Source organism: Artemia sp. Qi Xiang Cuo, chromosome 6, assembly GCF_049724085.1.
Source record: "Artemia sp. Qi Xiang Cuo chromosome 6, ASM4972408v1, whole genome shotgun sequence".
NCBI classification, from domain to species: Eukaryota; Metazoa; Arthropoda; class Branchiopoda; order Anostraca; family Artemiidae; genus Artemia; species Artemia sp. Qi Xiang Cuo.
The window spans coordinates 32,131,849-32,151,642 of NC_142799.1; the positions used below are offsets into that span (position 1 = coordinate 32,131,849).

General features: G+C 35.5%; 1 protein-coding gene across 1 annotated transcript in view; it reads right to left on the reverse strand.

The window, feature by feature from the left end:
- Window positions 1-7,692: 7,692 nt before the first annotated feature.
- LOC148951125 (uncharacterized) overlaps window positions 7,693-19,794 on the reverse strand; it is a 117,628-nt gene continuing 105,526 nt past the window's right edge. The window contains exons 4-7 of the mRNA XM_089090155.1: window positions 14,871-15,107; window positions 13,141-13,224; window positions 10,549-10,790; window positions 7,693-7,967 (exon numbers count right to left, since the gene is read on the reverse strand). Coding sequence (XP_088946281.1) covers window positions 7,710-7,967; window positions 10,549-10,790; window positions 13,141-13,224; window positions 14,871-15,107 — 821 coding nt within the window. The 3' untranslated portion in view covers window positions 7,693-7,709. The remainder of the gene's footprint in view (window positions 7,968-10,548; window positions 10,791-13,140; window positions 13,225-14,870; window positions 15,108-19,794) is intronic.

Sequence of the window (19,794 nt, forward strand, 5' to 3'; positions counted from 1 at the left end):
CAAACACTACTGAAATATTCCAACTCTTGCACTTCAACGAAAGAAATTCAAAATGAACTTTGAAAAATCAAGAAAATGTAACTGTGACAAGGTAAACCATAACCAAACACTACTGAAATATTCCATCTCATGCTTTTCAACGAAAGAAATTCAAATGATCTTTTAAAAATCAAGAAAATGTACCTGTGACAAGGTAAACCATAACCAAACACTACTGAAATATTCCAACTCTTGCATTTCAACGAAAGAAATTCAAAATGAGCTTTGAAAAATCAAGAAAATGTAACTGTGACAAGGTAAACCACGACCAAACACTACTGAAATAGTTCAACTCTTGCATTTCAACTAAAGAAATTCAAAATGAAATTTTAAAAATCAAGAAACTATAACTGTGACAAGGTAAATCACGACCAAACACTTCTGAAATAATCCAACTCTTGGATTTCAACGAAAGAAATTCAAAATAAAATTTGAAAAAATAAATAGAATTTAACTGTGACAAGGAAAACCATAACCAGACACTTCTGAAATATTCCAACTCTTGCATTTCAACGAAAGAAATTCAAAATGAACTTTGAAAAAATCAATAAAATGTAACTGTGACAAGGTAAACCATGACCATACACTACTGAAATATTCCAACTCTTGCATTTCAATGAAAGAAATTCAAATTAACTTTGAAAAAATCAAGAAAATTTAACTTTGACAAGGTAAACAAAAAGTAAACACTACTGAAATATTCCAACTCTTGCTTTTCAAGTAAAGAAATTCAAAATGAACTTTGGAAAATCAAGAAAATGTAACTTTGACAAGTTAAACCACAACCAAACACTACTGAAATATTCCAACTCTTGTATTTCAACTACAGAAATTCAAAATGAACATTGAAGAATCAAGAAAATGTAACATAGACAAGATAAACCACAACCAAACACTTCTGAAATATTCCAACTCTTGCATTTCAACGAAAGAAATTCAAAATGAACTTTGAAAAATCAAGAAGATGTAAATGTGACAAGTTAAACCACAACCAAACTCTACAGAAATATTCCCACTCTTGCATTTCAATGAAAGAAATTCAAAATGAACTTTGAAAAATCAAGAAAATGTAACTGTGACAAGGTAAACCACCAAAAAACACTACTGAAATATTCCAACTCTTTAATTTAAATGAAAGAAATTCAAAATGATCTTTGGATAATCATGATAATGTAACTTTGACAAGGTATAGCATAACCATACACCACTGAAATATTCCAACTCTTGCATTTCAAAGAAAGAAATTAAAAATGAACTTTGAAAAATCATGAATATGTAACTGTGACAAGGTAAACCACAACCAAACACTACTGAAATATTCCAACTCTTTCATTTCAATGAAAGAAATTCAAAATGAACTTTGAAAAATCAAGAAAATGTAACTGTGACAGGGTAAACCACAACCAAACACTACTGAAATATTCCAACTCTTGCATTTCAAGGTAAGAAATTCAAAATAAACTTTGAAAAATCAAGAAAATGTAACTGTGACAAGGTAAACCACAACCAAACACTACTGAAATATTCCAACTCTTGCATTTCAACGAAAGAAATTCAAAATGAACATTGAAAAATCAAGAAAATGTAACTTTGACAAGGTATACCATAACCATACACTACTGAAATATTCCAACTCTTGCTTTTCAACGAAAGAAATTCGAAATGAACTTTGAAAAATCAAGAAAATGTAACTGTGACAAGGTAAACCACGACCAAACACTACTGAAATAGTCCAACTCTTTCATTTCAACGAAAGAAATTCAAAATGAACTTTTAAAAATCAAGAAAATGTAACTGTGACAAGGTAAACCACGACCAAACACTACTGAAATATTCCAACTCTTGCATTTCAACGAAAGAAATTCAAAATGAACTTTGAAAAATCAAGAAAATGTAACTGTGACAGGGTAAACTACAATAACACACTACTGAAATATTCCAACTCTTTCATTTCAAAGAAAGAAATTCAAAATGAAATTTGAAAAAACAAGAAAATTTACATGTGACACTGGAAACCAAAACACAAACAATTCTGAAAAATTCCAACTATTGTATTTCAATGAAAGAAATTCAAAATGAACTTTGAAAAATCAAGAAAATGTAACTGTGACAAGGTAACCCACAAGCAAACACTACTGAAATATTCCAACTCTTGCATTTCAACGAAATAAATTCAAATGAACTTGTAAAAATCAAGAAAATGTAACTGTGACAAGGTAACCCACAATCAAACACTACTGAAATATTCCATCTCTTGCTTTTCAACGAAAGAAATTCAAATTGAACTTTGAAAAATCAAGAAAATGTAACTGTGACAAGGTAAACCACAACCAAACACTACTGAAATATTCCAACTCTTGCATTTCAACGAAAGAAATTCAAAATGAACTTTGAAAAATCAAGAAAATGTAACTTTGACAAGGTAAACCACAACCAAACACTACTGAAATATTCCAACTCTTGCATTTCTACTAAAGAAATTCAAAATGAAATTTTAAAAATCATTAAATGTAACTGTGACAATTTAAACCACAACCAAACTCTACTTAATTATTCCAACTCTTTCATTTAAAATAAATAAATTCAAAAATAACTATGAAAAATCAATAAAATGTAAATATGATAAGGTAAACCACAATCAAACACTATTGAAATAGTCCATCTCTTGCATTTCAACGAAAGAAATACAAAAAGAACTTTGAGAAATCAATAAAATGTAAGTCTGACATGGAAAAAAACAATCAAACACTACTCAAATATTAAAACTCTTGCATTTAAACGAAAGAAATTCAAAATGAACTTTGAAAAATCATGAAAATGTAGCTATGACAAGGTAAACCACAACCAAACACTACTGAAATATTCCAACTCTTGCATTTCAAGGAAAGAAATTCAAAATGAACTTTGAATAATCAAGAAAATGTAACTGTGACAAGGTAAACCACAACCAAACAATACTCAAATATTCCAACTCTTGCATTTCAAAGATAGAATTTCAATATTAACTTTGAATAATCATGATTATGTATCTGTGACAAGGTAAACCACAACATCACACTACTGAAATATTCCAACTCTTGCATTTCAATGTAAGAAATTCAAAATGAACTTTGAAAAATCAAGAAAATGTAACTGTGACAAGGTAAACCACAACCAAACACTACTGAAATATTCCAACTCTTGCATTTCAATGACAGAAATTCAAAATAAACTTTGAAAAATCAGGAAAATGTAACTGTGACATGGTAAACCACAACCAAACACTAGTGAAATATTCCAACTCTTGCATTTCAATGAAAGAAATTCAAAATAAACTTTGAAAAATCAGGAAAATGTAACTTTGACATGGTAAACCACAACCAAACACTAGTGAAATATTCCAACTCTTGAATTTCAACGAAAGAAATTCAAAATGAACTTTGAAAAATTATGGGAATGTAACTGTGACAAGGTAAACCGCAACCAAACACTACTGAAATATTCCAACTCTTGCATTTCAACTAAATAAATTCAAATTAACTTTGAACAATTAAGGGGATGTAACTGTGACAAGGTAAACCACAACCAAACACTACTGAAATATTCCAACTCTTGCATTTCAATGAAAGAAATTCAAATGAACTTTGAAAAATCAAGAAAATGTAACTGTGACAAGGTGAACCGCAACCAAACACTAGTGAAATATTCCAACTCTTGCATTTCAATGAAAGAAATTCAAAATTAACTTTGAAAAATTAAGTGAATGTAACTGTGACAAGGTAAACCACAACCAAACAATACTTAAATATTCAAACTCTTGCATTTCAACGAATTAAATTCAAATGAACTTTGAAAAATTAAGGGAATGTAACTGTGACAAGGTAAACCGCAACCAAACACTACTGAAATATTCCAACTCTTGCATTTCAATGAAATAAATTCAAAATGAACTTTGAAAAATCAAGTAAATGTAACAGTGACAATGTGAACCGAAACCAACCACTTTTGAAATATTCCAAATCTTGCATTTCAACGAAAGAAATTCAAAATGAACTTTGAAAAATTAAGGGAATGTAACTGTGACAAGGTAAACCACAACCAAACACTAGTGAAATATTCCAACTCTTGAATTTCAACGAAAGAAATTAAAAATTATCTTTGAATATTTTAGTTACTGTATCTGTGAAAAGGTAATCCTCAACCAAACACTACTGAAATATTCCAACTCTTGCATTTCAACGAAAGAAATTCAAAATGAACTTTGAAAAATAAAGAAAATGTAACTGTGACAAGGTAAACCACGACCAAACACTACTGAAATATTCCAACTCTTGCATTTCAATGAAAGAAATTCAAAATGAACTTTGAAAAATCAAGAAAATGTAACTGTGACAAGGTAAACCGCAACCAAACACTACTGAAATATTCCAACTCTTGCATTTCAACGAAAGAAATTCAAAATGTACTATAAAAAAATAAGTTACTGAAACTCAGACAGTGTCAAAAACAACCAAACAAAAGTGAAAAAGACAAACTATTTCATTACAAATAAATAAATTAAAAATGAACTTTGAAAAATTAAGGGAATGTAACTGTGACATGGTAAACTACAACATCACATTACTGAAATATTCCAACTCTTGCATTTAAACGAAAGTAATTCAAAATGATCTTTGATAAATCAAGAAAATGTAACTGTGACATGGTAAACCGCAACCAAACACTACTGAAATATTCCAACTCTTGCATTTCAACGAAAGAAATTCAAAATGGACTATCAAAAATTAAGGGAATGTAACTGTGACAGGGTAAACTACAACATCACACTAGTGAAATATTCCAACTCTTGCATTTCAACGAAAGAAATTCAAAATGAACTTTGAAAAATTAAGGGAATGTAACTGTGACATGGTAAACTACAACATCACACTACTGAAATATTCCAACTCTTGCATTTCAACGAAAGAAATTCAAAATGAACTTTGAAAAATCAAGAAAATGTAACTGTGACAAGGTAAACCACAACCAAACACTACTGAAATATTCCAACTCTTGCATTTCAATGAAAGAAATTCAAAATGAACTTTGAAAAAATCAGACCTTTGGAGGGGGGGCCGGGGGCCTGGGGCGCGTTCTGTGTCTCAATGCACAAAAAAGTATAAAAAATGATGAGGGAATGGGGGGGAGGGGAGGGGAGGGGAGTAGGAGGAGGAAGGAGGAGGTGGGAGGAGGAGGTAGAAGGAGGAGGGAGGAGGAGGAGGAAGGAGGTGGGAGGAGGAGGAGGAGGGAGGAGGAGGAGGAGGAGGAGGAGGGAGGAGGAGGAGGAGGAGGAGGGATGAGGAGGAGGAGGAGGAGGAGGTGGTGGGAGGAGGAGGAGGGGGGCCGGGGGAGGGCCTTGGGGGCACAGGGCGGACCGGGGGGGCACAGGGAGGGCCTGGGGGGGTCTGGGGGACATTTGGGGACCGGGGGATGGCCTGTGGGACCCCGTTGGTCCGTTGGGAGCTCGATGGGCCGTTGGGGGGCCCGGGGATGGCCGTTGAGGGTATGGGGTGGGCCTTTGGGGGTGCCGGTGGCCCTTTGGGAGCTTGGGGGACCTTTGAGTGTCCGGGGGGCAGTTGGGGGCCGGGGGGACATTGGGGGACCGGGGGTGGGCCTTTGGGAGCCCGGTGGACCTTTGAGGACCGGGGGCTTCCTTCGGGGTTGGGGTATGAGGATTGGAACCCTTTGGGGTTGGGTTAGAGGACCTCACAACACTGTTCAAATGAAACTTGTGTATTATAACGACCACAGAGTTTCACCATTAAATTCTCTTCTAAAATCTCTTCAAAAATATTCTTTTAAAATGTCTCTATCTGTTTCGCCGAAATAGTTCCATTACCTGTCTAAAACGGTTTCGCCCAAATAATCCCTAAACGCAAATTCAGCGTGTTCCTTTGTTATTGGCATCTCTATGCTAACGCGTTTCAAATTAATAGGAAACCTTCTCGCACGCTAAAACAATTCATCGCTAAGATGTTTCTTGCCTAATTGTTTCCATGGCCTTTGGTTATTAATATCCTTTGGAGTTCGACCAGTAGAACTGTTCCCGAGTCAAAGACATTAATGACCTGGATCTATTACTGGAGAAATGTTTCTATGCGAAAATTTTTAAAGTCTGACAGATGATGTCATTGATTGATTGATCTGTCAAGAAAGGGAAATTAATTTGTTGTTTCTAAGGGGAATTATTGATTCACGATAGGTGAATTGAGGTCGACAGCACAGGTGTTCTGACTCGTGACAGCACCACGTGGTTTATGGCATGCACTTGTCCAAAAACAATAATAATAAATAAATTCCTCAGGCCTAAAGATTAAAGAAGCCTTAATGTTTCTGAATTCCCTCATCGTGAATCAACAATTTCCCCGCCGATTATGTAAATCAATTTCTCAGGTTAAGCTAACCAAACAACAATGAAGCCATGTTTGTTTCATAATTCTCCCCATCGTGAATCAATAATTTCCCCTAGCGATTATGTAAATCACAGATTAAAGAAGCCTTAATGTTTCCTAATTCTCCCCTTCGTGAATCAATAATTTCCCCTAGCGATTATGCAATCAATTTCTCGGGTTAAGCTAACCAAACAACAAAGAAGCCATGTTTGTTTCTTAATTCCCCACGCTCGTGACCCCACGCTCGTGAATCAATAATTCCCCCATCGATTATGTAAATCACCCCTCATGTCATTCGCACGTGGCCAAACAACAAAAGATCGATTGACCTTGACACACCCACATTAGACTCGATCGATAATCCTTGAATAAATTATGTCCCGTCAGCATTAAACTAAATTGTAGATGGCAGCAGGGGTGAGGGTCAGGAGTAGCACCTCCCCCTCTACTTATATATAGAAATGATAACAAGATTTGGAGGATAGGGGACTAGAATCAAAGATTTTTGTAATATAATGATCTTTTTTTTAACTGTTAAGAAGATATGATGATAAAAGAAAAATCTGTAATACTAGCTAATGCCATTGATATTTCCCAAATTTCTGAAAATTTGCTATTTCTTTTCGTCCTTTCCCTTTCTCTCTCTTCATCATTTGATAAACAAGTTTGACAAATTTCTAAGCTTTTGGTTGTTTTTTCCGCTCGAAAAAATTCATTTTCAGAGGAATTTAGACCACGTATTTTTTTTATTTTTTTGAAAAAACCAGCTAAACAAAGTCCAAAAGCTTTACAGTAATTGATTTAAGAAATAAATCAGATTTTTTTCAGAAAAAAAAAAGTGGTGCGTAAATTCAAGTTGTATAATTTGGTATGCACGCACTGATACAATCCGGTTGGAATCGGGAGCAAGGACAGGGAGTATAAGACTGAAACCCAGATACATATTTATTTCAAAATAAATTATCACCAATATTCTGAAAAACATGAGATTTTATACCTTTTGAGCTTTATTTTACATTTTATATAAAAAAAATGACAAAATTTTTGACAGGCTTGCTGTTTTAAAATTTCATTTTAGACAATCCTAGCATCAGATTTATGCAAACTAGTCGGTAATTTATATTCCCGTCTTGAAAATTCTTATGGACCAGCTACTACTCCCTCCTCCTGTTGCTTCCCTCCCTCCCTCCCCCTCTTCGGTGGCTGCATTTCCTAATGCACGTATGGTCAGGGTAGTGTTAAAATAATATCTTGAATCTCTCACTTTGACGCTGCAAATGAATAAGGTTCTGCTTCTTTCTTCTTCCTCTTTAGAAAGCCTTCGGGGTAGTCCACATACCCTGGAATTATATAATCATACATTCCATTGCTGTCAAAAACTCCCGTGCCGTTCACATCAAGGTGTTGAATGTCTGCGAGTATATCATGAAAGGGATTGTTGAAAGATGGTTGCGAGTCTAGTGTTGGCCACAGCTCCTCATACCATTCTTTAAACAAAGGTGGCTCAACCTTATAAAGCTGAAAAGCATAAAAGAAAAAAGATCAGAGAGTAGGGAAAAGCGTGTAGTTCTTTCTATACTTGATTCTATACAAAACGTCTGAATAAAGGCTATTAATAACCTAATGTTAGTATGCTGCATAATTAAATCCAGGACATAATTTAAAATTTTCATAACTCATTTCACAGGTAGTGTCAAATTTATTTTTATTTTAATACCAATCCAAAGGTCATGTTCTCGGGAAGAGCACAATTTGATTTCTAATTTAATAGCAATCCAAAGGTCATGTTCTGCTGTTCGTTTGGCAACTATGCTGATATTTATACCAGTCAAAACAATGTTCGTCAAAACATCAATTTAGACTTTATTTTTCTCTTCCTCATAGAATGATGGTTAAACAAACTCTAATTGTTTTCTGGCCACGTTTTTAACACAAAGTGTGTTAGGGTTGTTAAGCTTCTCAGAAGAACCAAAGAACTTCTCTTCAGTATTTTCTAAAGCTAGTTTTCAATTCCTTTTCTTTTTCTTTTATCATAAAGTCCATAGTTCACGTGCATAATTTTATAACTTTGTATATTTACTGCTTAATAGCCTAATTTTCAAATTGAAAATAAAGTCGTTACATTTCCCTTCCAAAGGTGAGCTTTTTTATTGCCCGCTTGGTACATAATGGCGGTTGAGAATCGAACACAGTCAAGCGCAAGGCATTCTAACAACCAAATTAAAACAATAGATGAGATAAGATAATATATCATTTCCTGAAACTGTTCCTTAGCGATTTTTGCCCAGTCTACGTAAAACACTTTGCCCCCCCCCCCCCTAAAAAAATACACACATACACAAACACCAATAGGAAGTCACACTTCAAGGAATAGTTAAAAGTTAGGCACACAATTGAACCCCGTAAATAAAAGAAACAAACTAGAAGTACATTCAAGCACGCAGAAAATTATATTTTTTGGCAAGGAAGGAACAAAACTCTTTTGATAATTAAAATTTTTGGCAAAACTTGTTCCAACCTAGAACCCAATATTTGTTGGATTCAGAGTTTCTGAACCACCTTGCTTCAAAATCGGAGGAACAATTCCCGTATCCAATGTTAAGTTTTTCATATTAAATAGTAAAAAATAATGGTAGAATAGCTTCCATTGCTACTCTTCTCATAATGTCCTTTTTTGAACAGCCTCCAAGAGAGAATACTTTTTTCTTTTGTGGATAATAGCTGTTAAAAAGGATAAGGGCACTCTGAAATAAAACAAACAAACAACTTAGGAAATTGGGTATGAGCTAGGGTACGATTTCATTCTGAATACAGTTTTTAATCCTAGAGAATAGTTGCAATTGCAATTAACTACAATTTGCATTAGCTTTTCAACATTACAATATAAATTGATCAAAATCCGAATAAAGCATGCAGATCCGTTCAAAGGGGGAGGGGAAGAGACCAGGAGAAGCGCCACGCCACGGCGGGGTTGCCCACTTAACTAAATTATTCACTTTCATTCGGCTTTTTAGCTTATATTTGAGTTAGCAGAGGGGCGCGCTGTAATAAATTTTTCTCTGGGCGAAACCAACCCTAGGGAAGGCTCTGAACCCATCTTTATGTCAGAAAAACAACACAAAACACATAATAGTCCGTCGTTAAAGTATCAAAAAATTTAATTCATTTTGTAAAATCTAACTTAAGGATATACGAAAGTTGGTGTAGCAGTCCGTTCGTGCTTGCCTATTTTCAATCAGCAATATATTTTTAAAAATTAGTATACAAGGCTGACACATGTTAATTTTTTATATTGATACAGAAGGGCTTGATAGTTTGTATTTAATGAATTAAACTCCTGTAAGTCAGTCGTCATTAATAAGCATAGAAACAGGACCCATTGATTTCTATAATTTTAGACATTGATTTTTAGTTTTATCTCTTGTTTTATTATCCTAATTCTCTAACAATGTCCCTGGCCCTCTTTCTCCCCCTATGTTCTTGAATCTTCCCTATAATACACTTCAGCTGGAGAATATAATCAGCGACACAATTGACGTTATTACTGAACAGAAATACCATTAATAACTTAATAAATGATATGGGATTATTTAAAAAACGTAATTTACTGGCAGAAGATAGAAGGCTTTATTAAAACAGCGACGACTTTTAAACTGGATTTACTGACATTCTATTTTTTTGCTAAGCACAACAGGGCATATATATTTAGTATTTCGTAATGATGTTTTTAAACCTAATTTTCTTAGTGTATGGTACATTGAGCTTTTTTTCTTAACAAAATCCAGTGTCCAAAGGAGGAGTGTACGCAGAAAAGGAGCGGGTGTCTGAATATCTTAAAATCTTACGATTATAACCATCTCTCAGTAATTTTCAGTATTTCTCAGATAAATTACCTGTTTTCTAGTGCTTTGGTGAGTTTTTTCCTCCCCCTTCTAAAACAAATTTTAGCTAAGATTTCAGGTCTGCAGTTAGATATAAGAATATCCATTTTTACGCTAGAGTAACATCTAAAATAAAAATTGAAGTACGCATAGACACAGCATATCAGCTTATTTTGTTGACTAGCCTTGGGAAAAATAAGAAGTATTCATAAACTTACATGTAAAAATGATCCATTACCCTGGTTACCAATCAAAAGTTCAAATAGTGTTGGAGTCCCAAGTGACAGTAAATTCCCAACAAGATCATGCAATGGTAAGGCATTACTTTCATCCCAGAGTTCTCCAATCAAGATGGGCCACTGACCTATCTTGGGAATGCCGGTAACGGATTCAGCGTCAGAGAGAATCTTCAAAAGGGGAAGGGCTCCTTTTTCAAAATTTGCCATCTCATCTATATAGTCTGAAATAAAACTACTTAAAAAGAGTTTTAAGCAAAATAAAAAACAATGTCTTACTTTATATAATTCGTAAGTGTTTGCAATTCCCAGCCAATAACGTGAGGTTATACAACGAGCACTTAAAAAAAAAATATTTCTCTGAAGCACTTTTACAGTCAGAGTCATTTTGTTTCCGATTATTAAGAGAGTAGAGTTTTTTTTTCTTCCTATGCCTGAAGGCAAGCGAGTATTTCTTATTATGGATTTTCAGCACAGTCGATATATTTAACTAAAAGGCGAGGAGCTTTATATGAGTTTCAGAAGACATATTCTGCTTTGTTTTGGGCTCGGGGGACCAAGTTAGAACTTTCAGAAATAGTTTGTACCGGGAAGAGGTAAGGGGACTTGTAATTTTGTGTTTTGAGTGAAGCGAGCAATATTTTTTCTCTGGTAGTCAAAAAAGAGCTTTTTTTGTAAGGGAGTATCTCTTTACTTTTTTGTCTTCTTTGGTTTCCTTTTACCTCTCTCCTCGTTTTTTTCTAGTGTTATAACTTTTAATGGTCTTAGGGGTTATCCATAGTCTTAGACTAATTCCCTATTTTTAATTCGTTATTTTTTTGGGCTTATTAATGATGACCTGCTCTGTTCTCAGTTATTATTTAGACTATGGAGTATAAATGATTTAGCACTAAAAGAATAAAACCATGGTTAATCGAAGCATTGTTGAATAATTCAAATAATTTTTTTTTTTAAGGCAAACTTTCATAAGACAATCTAAAACTTCCTGGAGTAAGGAGTTTAGGAAATCCATACATAAGGAAATGATTTATTTTAGTGGTAGATATATGAAGACTTACCAGTCTTCACTGTGTGTCTAAGGACCTCTGAAAAACCGGATTTTTAATCCAAATTCTTCTAAAGAATAAGCTCAGAAAATTTGCCACTCACGGCGCTGCCGCAGTGCTCGTGGTGCAAACTCAATTATAGCTTCTGCAAAGCTAAAACATCCTATTCAAGAGCCAGTTTTTCTACCGTAATCCCCTTGATCAAATCATGGAATGATTGATTTGCGATGAAAACTTGAAACTTTGAAAACTTTGCCATGAAACGTTCTGATACGTTGAGCCTGATAAGCTGATATGCATTTTTATTGAACGGAGGGTGCCTAAAAATTACGCAAAATAGTAGAGGAAACTGGTAAGAGTAGAAAATAGCGTTTGTGTAAAAAAAAAAATTCACAAATGCCATCTATCATTCGGTACAATTTTCCAAATGTCAATTCTTTATTGAGCCCAATTTTTTTTACTTGAATCCATGTAGGTTAAAGTCCCTTATTTGTTGTTTTGCTGGACATTTATTTTCTAAACCCTTCCTCTTTCTCGACATATTGGGTCTTTTGAATAGCTAATTAGTGTTTCGTAAAATACTACATATTTGTTGCTTCTGGGACTTTAAAATGCAAAGGAGTGTAAGAAAAACCCCAAGTCTGTCACCAGCTTAAAATCGGCCAATCTTCGTAGCCTGATAGAACACAATTTTTGAAATAAGTCTAATGATGACCTCAACTCCAGGAAAGTGATCAAACGCAACTTACAATCGATGAAAGTTCGGTTCACCTTGGATGCCCAGAGAATGTCTCAGGGCCTTTATTTGACTTTTATTGGGAAATTTGACCTTTATTGGGAAATGGGGGGGGGCGGGTGGGGTGGCAGTGCTTAGTCACTTACTCTGCAGTACGAAGAACAGGGTTCAACTACTCTCTCTAAAGGTTTAAAAAGAATTTCAGGGTGGTCCAACATCTTTTTTTCATCTCTTCAGAAAAGAAATAGAAGAGTACTTTCAGTCTTTTCCAATAATAAAAAAGAGACAAATAATGCGTCTGGATTAAGACAACGATTCCTGATTTTTGAACAATGCCACTTTTTCGCCTGATCTTATTCTCTTGTTTCAACAGTTGATAATGGATCTCAGAAACAAAACTGTGTATCACGGGGCAACCTTGATAACAAACGATTGATAGAGAGGGAAGTGAAGATGATGATTTCACCATCAAATTTAAAATTCAATTGTCCATGAATATTGGCGAGTGACCCTAAAAAAGGCTTTTAAAATCTCAAAAGACGCCCAGAAACATCCGAAGGGCTGTCCCAACGCTTAGAAAGTATTACACTAGCATATACCCTCTAGTTGTAACTTCATTCTTCCTAAATGTTCTTTCCAATGAAGGAAGACATTTTAAAGTGACAAGGGGCCAGACGAAAAGAAAAGTGAATAATGACGAATTAATTGAAAACATAATAATTCAATTCTAGGTTATGTAACTTTAAAAATTATAGCTATTTAAAAAACGTAATGAAAATGAAGTATACCTACCACCATGCATGCAGCTTTTGTAGAAAAGCTTCGCTTTTTTAACAGCTTCCAAGTCTCCTTCAATCATCGGCTCTCGCAGCACGTCTAAAAGGAATAATTCAATAATTTAGACTTGAGAAAAATACAAGATTTGCAGTTAATGACCAAGCTATTTTACGATTATTTATTTTTTATTGGATATAATAAAGTATCATTCTACTGAGAAAAAAGGAGCGTGGAAAGCAATTCGAGCTAATCCTCCCAATATATCTAAATTTTTGTATTTTTCATGTACAATCAACCAAAACCTCTTGCCATTACTACAAACTTGTCATAGTGTATAGCCACCCTAGGCCACTACACAGGTCAAACTTTCTCTTACATTCCAGCTATTCAAGGCTTAGACTTCGGCCATATCACAAGATATTCTAGGGTAGTTAAGACTATTTTTATAGTGTCATACCAGTGTAATGTGAGGTTGCCTTTTTCTTTCCGCCTTATTACCTATTTAGAAGAGTCATTTGCAGTGTAACGTCTTTGTATATTATGAGTCATAGTGTATAGCCATATAAGCCTATAAGCCTAGAGCCATGAGAAGCTTCTAAATTTTTTGGTAAATCTTATATTGTAACATTGGCCTCTTTGGGCTTTAAATTATATCTTGTTTATATTAAGAGCTTGTTGAAGCTGACGCTTAAGACACAAGTGCTCTTCTTTACCCCAGCAACAGTCATTACCTCGAGTCTATTTGGTAGGAACTCAGCTTTTGCTATGTTCTGTTTTGTTTTACTAAGAATTTACCATCTCAATTTTCCTTATTAAGCCTCTTGTCAGTCCATTATTGCTAAGAGATGGGAACACCAAGTTTATGTAATTTAGACATAATTTTGTGACGACTGCTAGATTTTGAAAGATTGTGGAGAATGTCATATTTTCATGTAATAAAAAGACCCTGCACTGTTTTATGTATTGCTTACCTGCCATGTCCGCAAGATTCTTTGCGGTTGAAAACGTCAGAAATGGTATAATTAAGAAAAATAAATTTTGATTTTGATGCTATAATCAATTTCAAGACTAGTTTGGGGTGTAGTTTATGGGCCGTTTGGGCTTAAGGACCAAAATCGTAAAAGTCTTATAAACCATGGACAACAATATAAATCACATAGCCTAAAATAAACCAAGGGTTCAAAGAATACATTCTGAAAAAAAAATCACCTCGCTTCCGGCTTCTTAATTGAAACCGGCAAAAGAGATAATGTGCCTTAAGCTTAAATATGGAATTTTAGTGCCTCAATTTGTAATTTCTTATATTGCTTCGATAAAATATGCTATGTCTAAGGTGGTCCCAAAAACTTACGCATGGAGGCCCGGCAAGGGCTAAAACTAGCCTTGGCAGTAGACTATAGCGTTTAGGTGACTATCAAACATGTTGCAGCTCATTGTAATTAAGCTCAAACATATAGGGGACGAATCCCCTTTATCCGTTTTGGTTAAGACATCTGCAACATTAGTCACCTTACTGATATCCAAAAAATCGACCCTAAAGGCCAAAATTTTCCCTCTTGATTGACTACCATGTGGCTTAGACGTTTTTAATATTTTAGACATTTTTATTCTATTAAATTTTAGACATGTCTAGACATTTTGGACATTTTTATTCTATTTTTAAAATAAAGCTAACAATTAAAACGTTCGGACTTACTGGAACACTGAAAATAGCGATATTATTTTCCACAAAATTATAAACTTACTTTTTAAAAGAATAAGTACATCATCCTGCATCTCCACAACCGCTGACATTTGATGTTTATCAATGGGAATTTGTGCAGACTTCAAAAAGCTACCGCATGTAAATTGATAAAAGTCTTCACATGGGTCTGATGTCAGATCAATAAAAGTCAACATTCTTGCTGATGCTCTCATACACGCTGGGGTTGTACAATACGACCTAGGGTAGTGTTGGTTGTCATATTCATTTGGTAAGAATCCTGCAAGTACATATAACTAGCATAAACTACCTTATGATAAATTGTTGAGTATGATAATGTCGGGGCACTGAACCTATTTTGACATTTCATCAAAGAGATCTAATCGAGGAGTGACGCCGCACACCATTAGTATAGCTGCTCATCAGGGTCTGATAAACACGTTCCGCCAGTCCATCTAGTAACTAGGCTGATAAAATATATCGAAAACTACCCTTCTTCAATAGGAGTTAGTTTAGTTACAGACCATAAAAATGTATAGCTATGAGCCTAATGCTTAGCATCCACCAACTTTTGATGGAACCAGACGTTTCCTTCTTTAAACATGCATATTAAAAAGATTAGGAAGTTCTTTCCTCCTCCCCAACCGGGGCTAAATTAACCATGGTCTCTGAAACCACAAAACCAGGATATATGACTGTTACTTTCAACTACGTTTGGTTGAGATCCGATGATATCTTTGTATATACACGGATGACTACAATTTAAGCACACCCCCCCCCCCCATAGAGGTCATGTTGATGCTGAACACCCATGATTTTAAACTAGGATATAATCCCTCTTATCAAAGGTCTGTCATAAAGCTTGGCTGAGATTGAATGTCTGGTAACCAGTCCTGGTGATCTAATGATGACGAGAATGGAGGGACCTCCTCTTCCCACAAAGGTCGGATCTAGCAAAAACCTCAGGAAAGCAATAAAAGGAGAATTAGCCCCTCGTACTTTTCACAAGTTTGGCTGATATCTGATAGCCTATTCTAATGGATGTCTTGATGACGGATATTTCGGGAAAATGTCCCCTCTACCGAGGTCATTTTGATTCAATGCACCAAAAAGAACAACTAAGTCACTAACTAACTTTTAACGAAGTTTGGCAATGATCTGACGTTTTGTCCTGGTAGACTGATTGGTAACAAAACTTAAAAGCCCCTATCCGCTGTCCTGAGACAGGTCAGAACCAGTGTAGACTCCCAAAAGGAGCAATCATGACATTAACTCTTAGTCTTCATTGATTTTGGCTGAGATCTACCAACCTTTCTGAAAGATACCTTGATGAAAAGATACTGTGGTCGACCCTCTTCCTCCTTCACAAATGTTGAACCAGTTAAAAAACACATGACTATCTGTTAAAAACTTGGAAATGGGTGGAGGATTAAGGGCCCAATCTGATTTTCCAATCGTCCAGATTAAAAATTCTGGCATGATTTCCGTTCAAAAGAGCTGCAACACTCCTCATTGTCTATCTTTCTACTAGAAATTCAGCAGGGGTGGGGGTATTGAAAGGCTCAAGAGCCTACATTATTTCTCAGAAGACACAAAAAGAAAATGCTTGGATGATTCCAATTCAAACAAAGTGTTATATAACCAATTTTTTGTTAAAAATTGACAGAGGTGGATGACTAAGTACATTATGAACCTATTTTGTTTTACTCCTTGTCGGTGGCTCATTTTTGCTCCAATTTAGGACCTAGTTTGTTTCTGCATTGAATCAAAACTGAGATTGTCATTAAACAGAGTCATTATCCAATTCCTTTTTTTTACCAATTTGGAGCTCAACAATTAATTTGCCAGTCAATCAAAATTCTTAAAATGGTATATCATGACGAAATCATTGTACGAAAAAATCGTTGCCATATAATCTGATTAGCCCATTAAGAATCTGATAAGCTCACGATTCAGCTTTCTAATGTATCTTCTAGGAAAGGAGCAAATAGTGGGCTTATATTTCTTTACCGATTAGATAAATTTGAGTTTGAAGTGTCAGATGTGATATCATCCCCTGAATCACTCCAAGGTTTAAAAGATGAAACATAAAACCTAACCGAAGTCACGAGCAGAAATGGCAAGTGACAATAGAAGACAGCTCTTTTAAATCTGTTGGAAATCGCTCCTTTTTCGAATCTCTAAAAAATTTTTTGTTTGTAATCATAAAAAGATATCTCGGCAATAATTTGGCGATAAAGTAAAAACATGGCTCAAAGAAACAGAAGCTTGAGAGAATAGTTTCCGATAGTCCCCTTCAACACGTATTCAAAATTAAGGCCCAAAATGTTGCAAATGGGAGAAGCTAGAGCATTTGATTTTAGTCGCGTACTAGAAAATTGCAATTTGTTGTCCCCTTCCCTCCCTCACTATGGTTATCAATTTGGGTCTTTAGCCCTACTACGCTTGTTATCATGACACTACTTTTCTATTCTTGCTACCATCAGAGATGTTAATATTAAGAATTAGTTAGCATAAGAGGCTATAAATAAAAAACTTACAACATAAATAATGAAAACAAGAAGTTAAAGGGCATCTTGGCCATAATGAAGTGTGCTGGCCCAGAATCCAAAGGTCCCTGGATCAAAACCACTAACTGTAAATTTTAGTCCTATGGTGATGCAACGGACTGATCTCGGCTTGGCAATACAGAGCCCAACATAAAAAATGAAAACAAGAAGTTAAAGAGCATCTTGGCCATAATGAAGTGTGCTGGCCCAGAATCCAAAGGTCCCTGGATCAAAACCACTAACTGTCAATTTTAGTCCTATGGTGATGCAACGGACTGATCTCGGATTGGCAATACAGAGCCTAACATAAATAATGAAAACAAGAAGTTAAAGAGCATCTTGGCTATAATGAAGTGTGCTGGCCCAGAATTCAAAGGTCCCTGGGTCAAAACCACTAACTGTCAATTTTAGTCCTATGGTGATGCAACGGACTGATCTCGGCTTGGCAATACAGAATAACGATACAGGCAATACAGGCAATACATCAATAATGAAAACAAGAAGTTAAAGAGCATCTTGGCCATAATGAAGTGTGCTGGCCCAGAATCCAAAGGTCCCTGGATCAAAACCACTAACTGTCAATTGTAGTCCTATGGTGATGCAACGGACTGATCTCGGCTTGGCAATACAGAGCCCAACATAAATAATGAAAACCAGAAGTTAAAGAGCATCTTGGCTATAATGAAGTGGGCTGGCCCAGAATCCAAAAGTCCCTGGAGCAAAACCACTAACTGTCAATTTTAGTCCTATGGTGATGTTACGGACTGATCTCGGCTTGGTAATACAGAGCCCAAAGTTCAGTCTCAGACGTAGCAGCCTACCGCAGGGCCCAGAATTTGATGCTGGTGATGGGATTATGCTAAAGCGTCTCCACGATAATTCGAGAAAAAATAAGAAGGGAACAAGAGTAGAAAGGCCTCATGAGATACAAACAGGGCTCCATATATGGGCATAGAGTCCCTAGGGAGAACACCTGTGCTGTCAGTTCGACGGGGGCACCATATATGGGCATGGAATCCCCTTGGAGAACACGTTTCCGAGAAATTGGTGTTCGTCCAGGAGAATTGTTCCCGGGCGAAGTTTATTAATGTCTTTGAAGTTCGTCCAGGAGAATTGTTTCCGGGCGAAGTTTATTAATGTCTTTGGTGCTCGTCCAGGAGAATTGTTTCCGGGTGAAGTTTATTATTGTCTGACGGATGATGTCAAGGTTGATTGATTTGTCACGAAAGGGGAATTAATTTGTTGTTTCTAATGGGAATTATCGATCAACGAAAGGGTAATTAATTTGTTGTCTGTAAGAGGAATTTATGATTCAAGAAAGGGGAATTAATTCGTTGTTTTTATGGTAATTGTTTGAATAAAGAAAGGGCACTTCATTTTTTGTTTCTAGGGGACAGGTGAAGAAAGGATATGTTGATCTAAGACTCGGGAGGGAACATGGATTTCTAAGAAATTGGTTACATAACCTATCCTAACCTCATGAGTCCGTAATAGGACTCCATATACTGGCATAGAATCCCTCGAGGGGAGAGAATTTCCGAGAAATTGACTTCATAATATAAGGGAAAGAGTTCCCAATAAATTGATTAAATAATCGGTAGAAAGCTACCAGGAGCTCGTGACGGGAATCCATTAATGGGCATAGAATGACGTAATCGATTAGTACAAATGGATTTCTGAGAAATTGATTACATAATCGGTAGAACCCTATCAGGAGGTCGTGACGGGGGTCCATATATGGACATAGAATGACGTAATCAACTATGACAAATGGATTTCTGAGAAATTGATTCCATAATTGGTAGAACCCTATCAGAAGGTCATGACGGGGCTCCATATATGGGCATAGAATGACGTAATCGACTAGGACAGTTGGATTTCTGAGAAATTGATTACATAATCGGTGGAACCCTATCAGGAGGTCATGACAGGAGTCCATATATGGGCATAGAATGACGTAATCGACTAGGACAGTTGGAATATTTTAGTAGTGTTTTGTCGTGGTTTACCTTGTCACAGTTAAATTCTCTTGATTTTTCAAAGTTCATTTTGAATTTCTTTAATTGAAATGCAAGAGCTGGAATATTTCAGTAGTGTTACGTCGTGGTTTACTTTGTCACAGTTACATTCTCTTAATTTTTGGAAGTTCATTTTGAATATGTTTAACTGAAATACAAGTGTTGGAATATTTCAGTAGTGGTTTATTGTGGTTTACCTTGTCACAGTTACATTCTCTCGATTTTTCAAAGTTCATTTTGAATTTGTTTCATTGAAATGCAAGAGTTGAATTATTTCAGTAGTGTTTTGTCATGGTTTACTTAGTCAGAGCTAAATTCTCTTGATTTTTCAACGTTCATTTTGGATTTCATTCGTTGAAATGCAAGAGTTGGAATATTTCAGTAGTGATTTGTTGTGGTT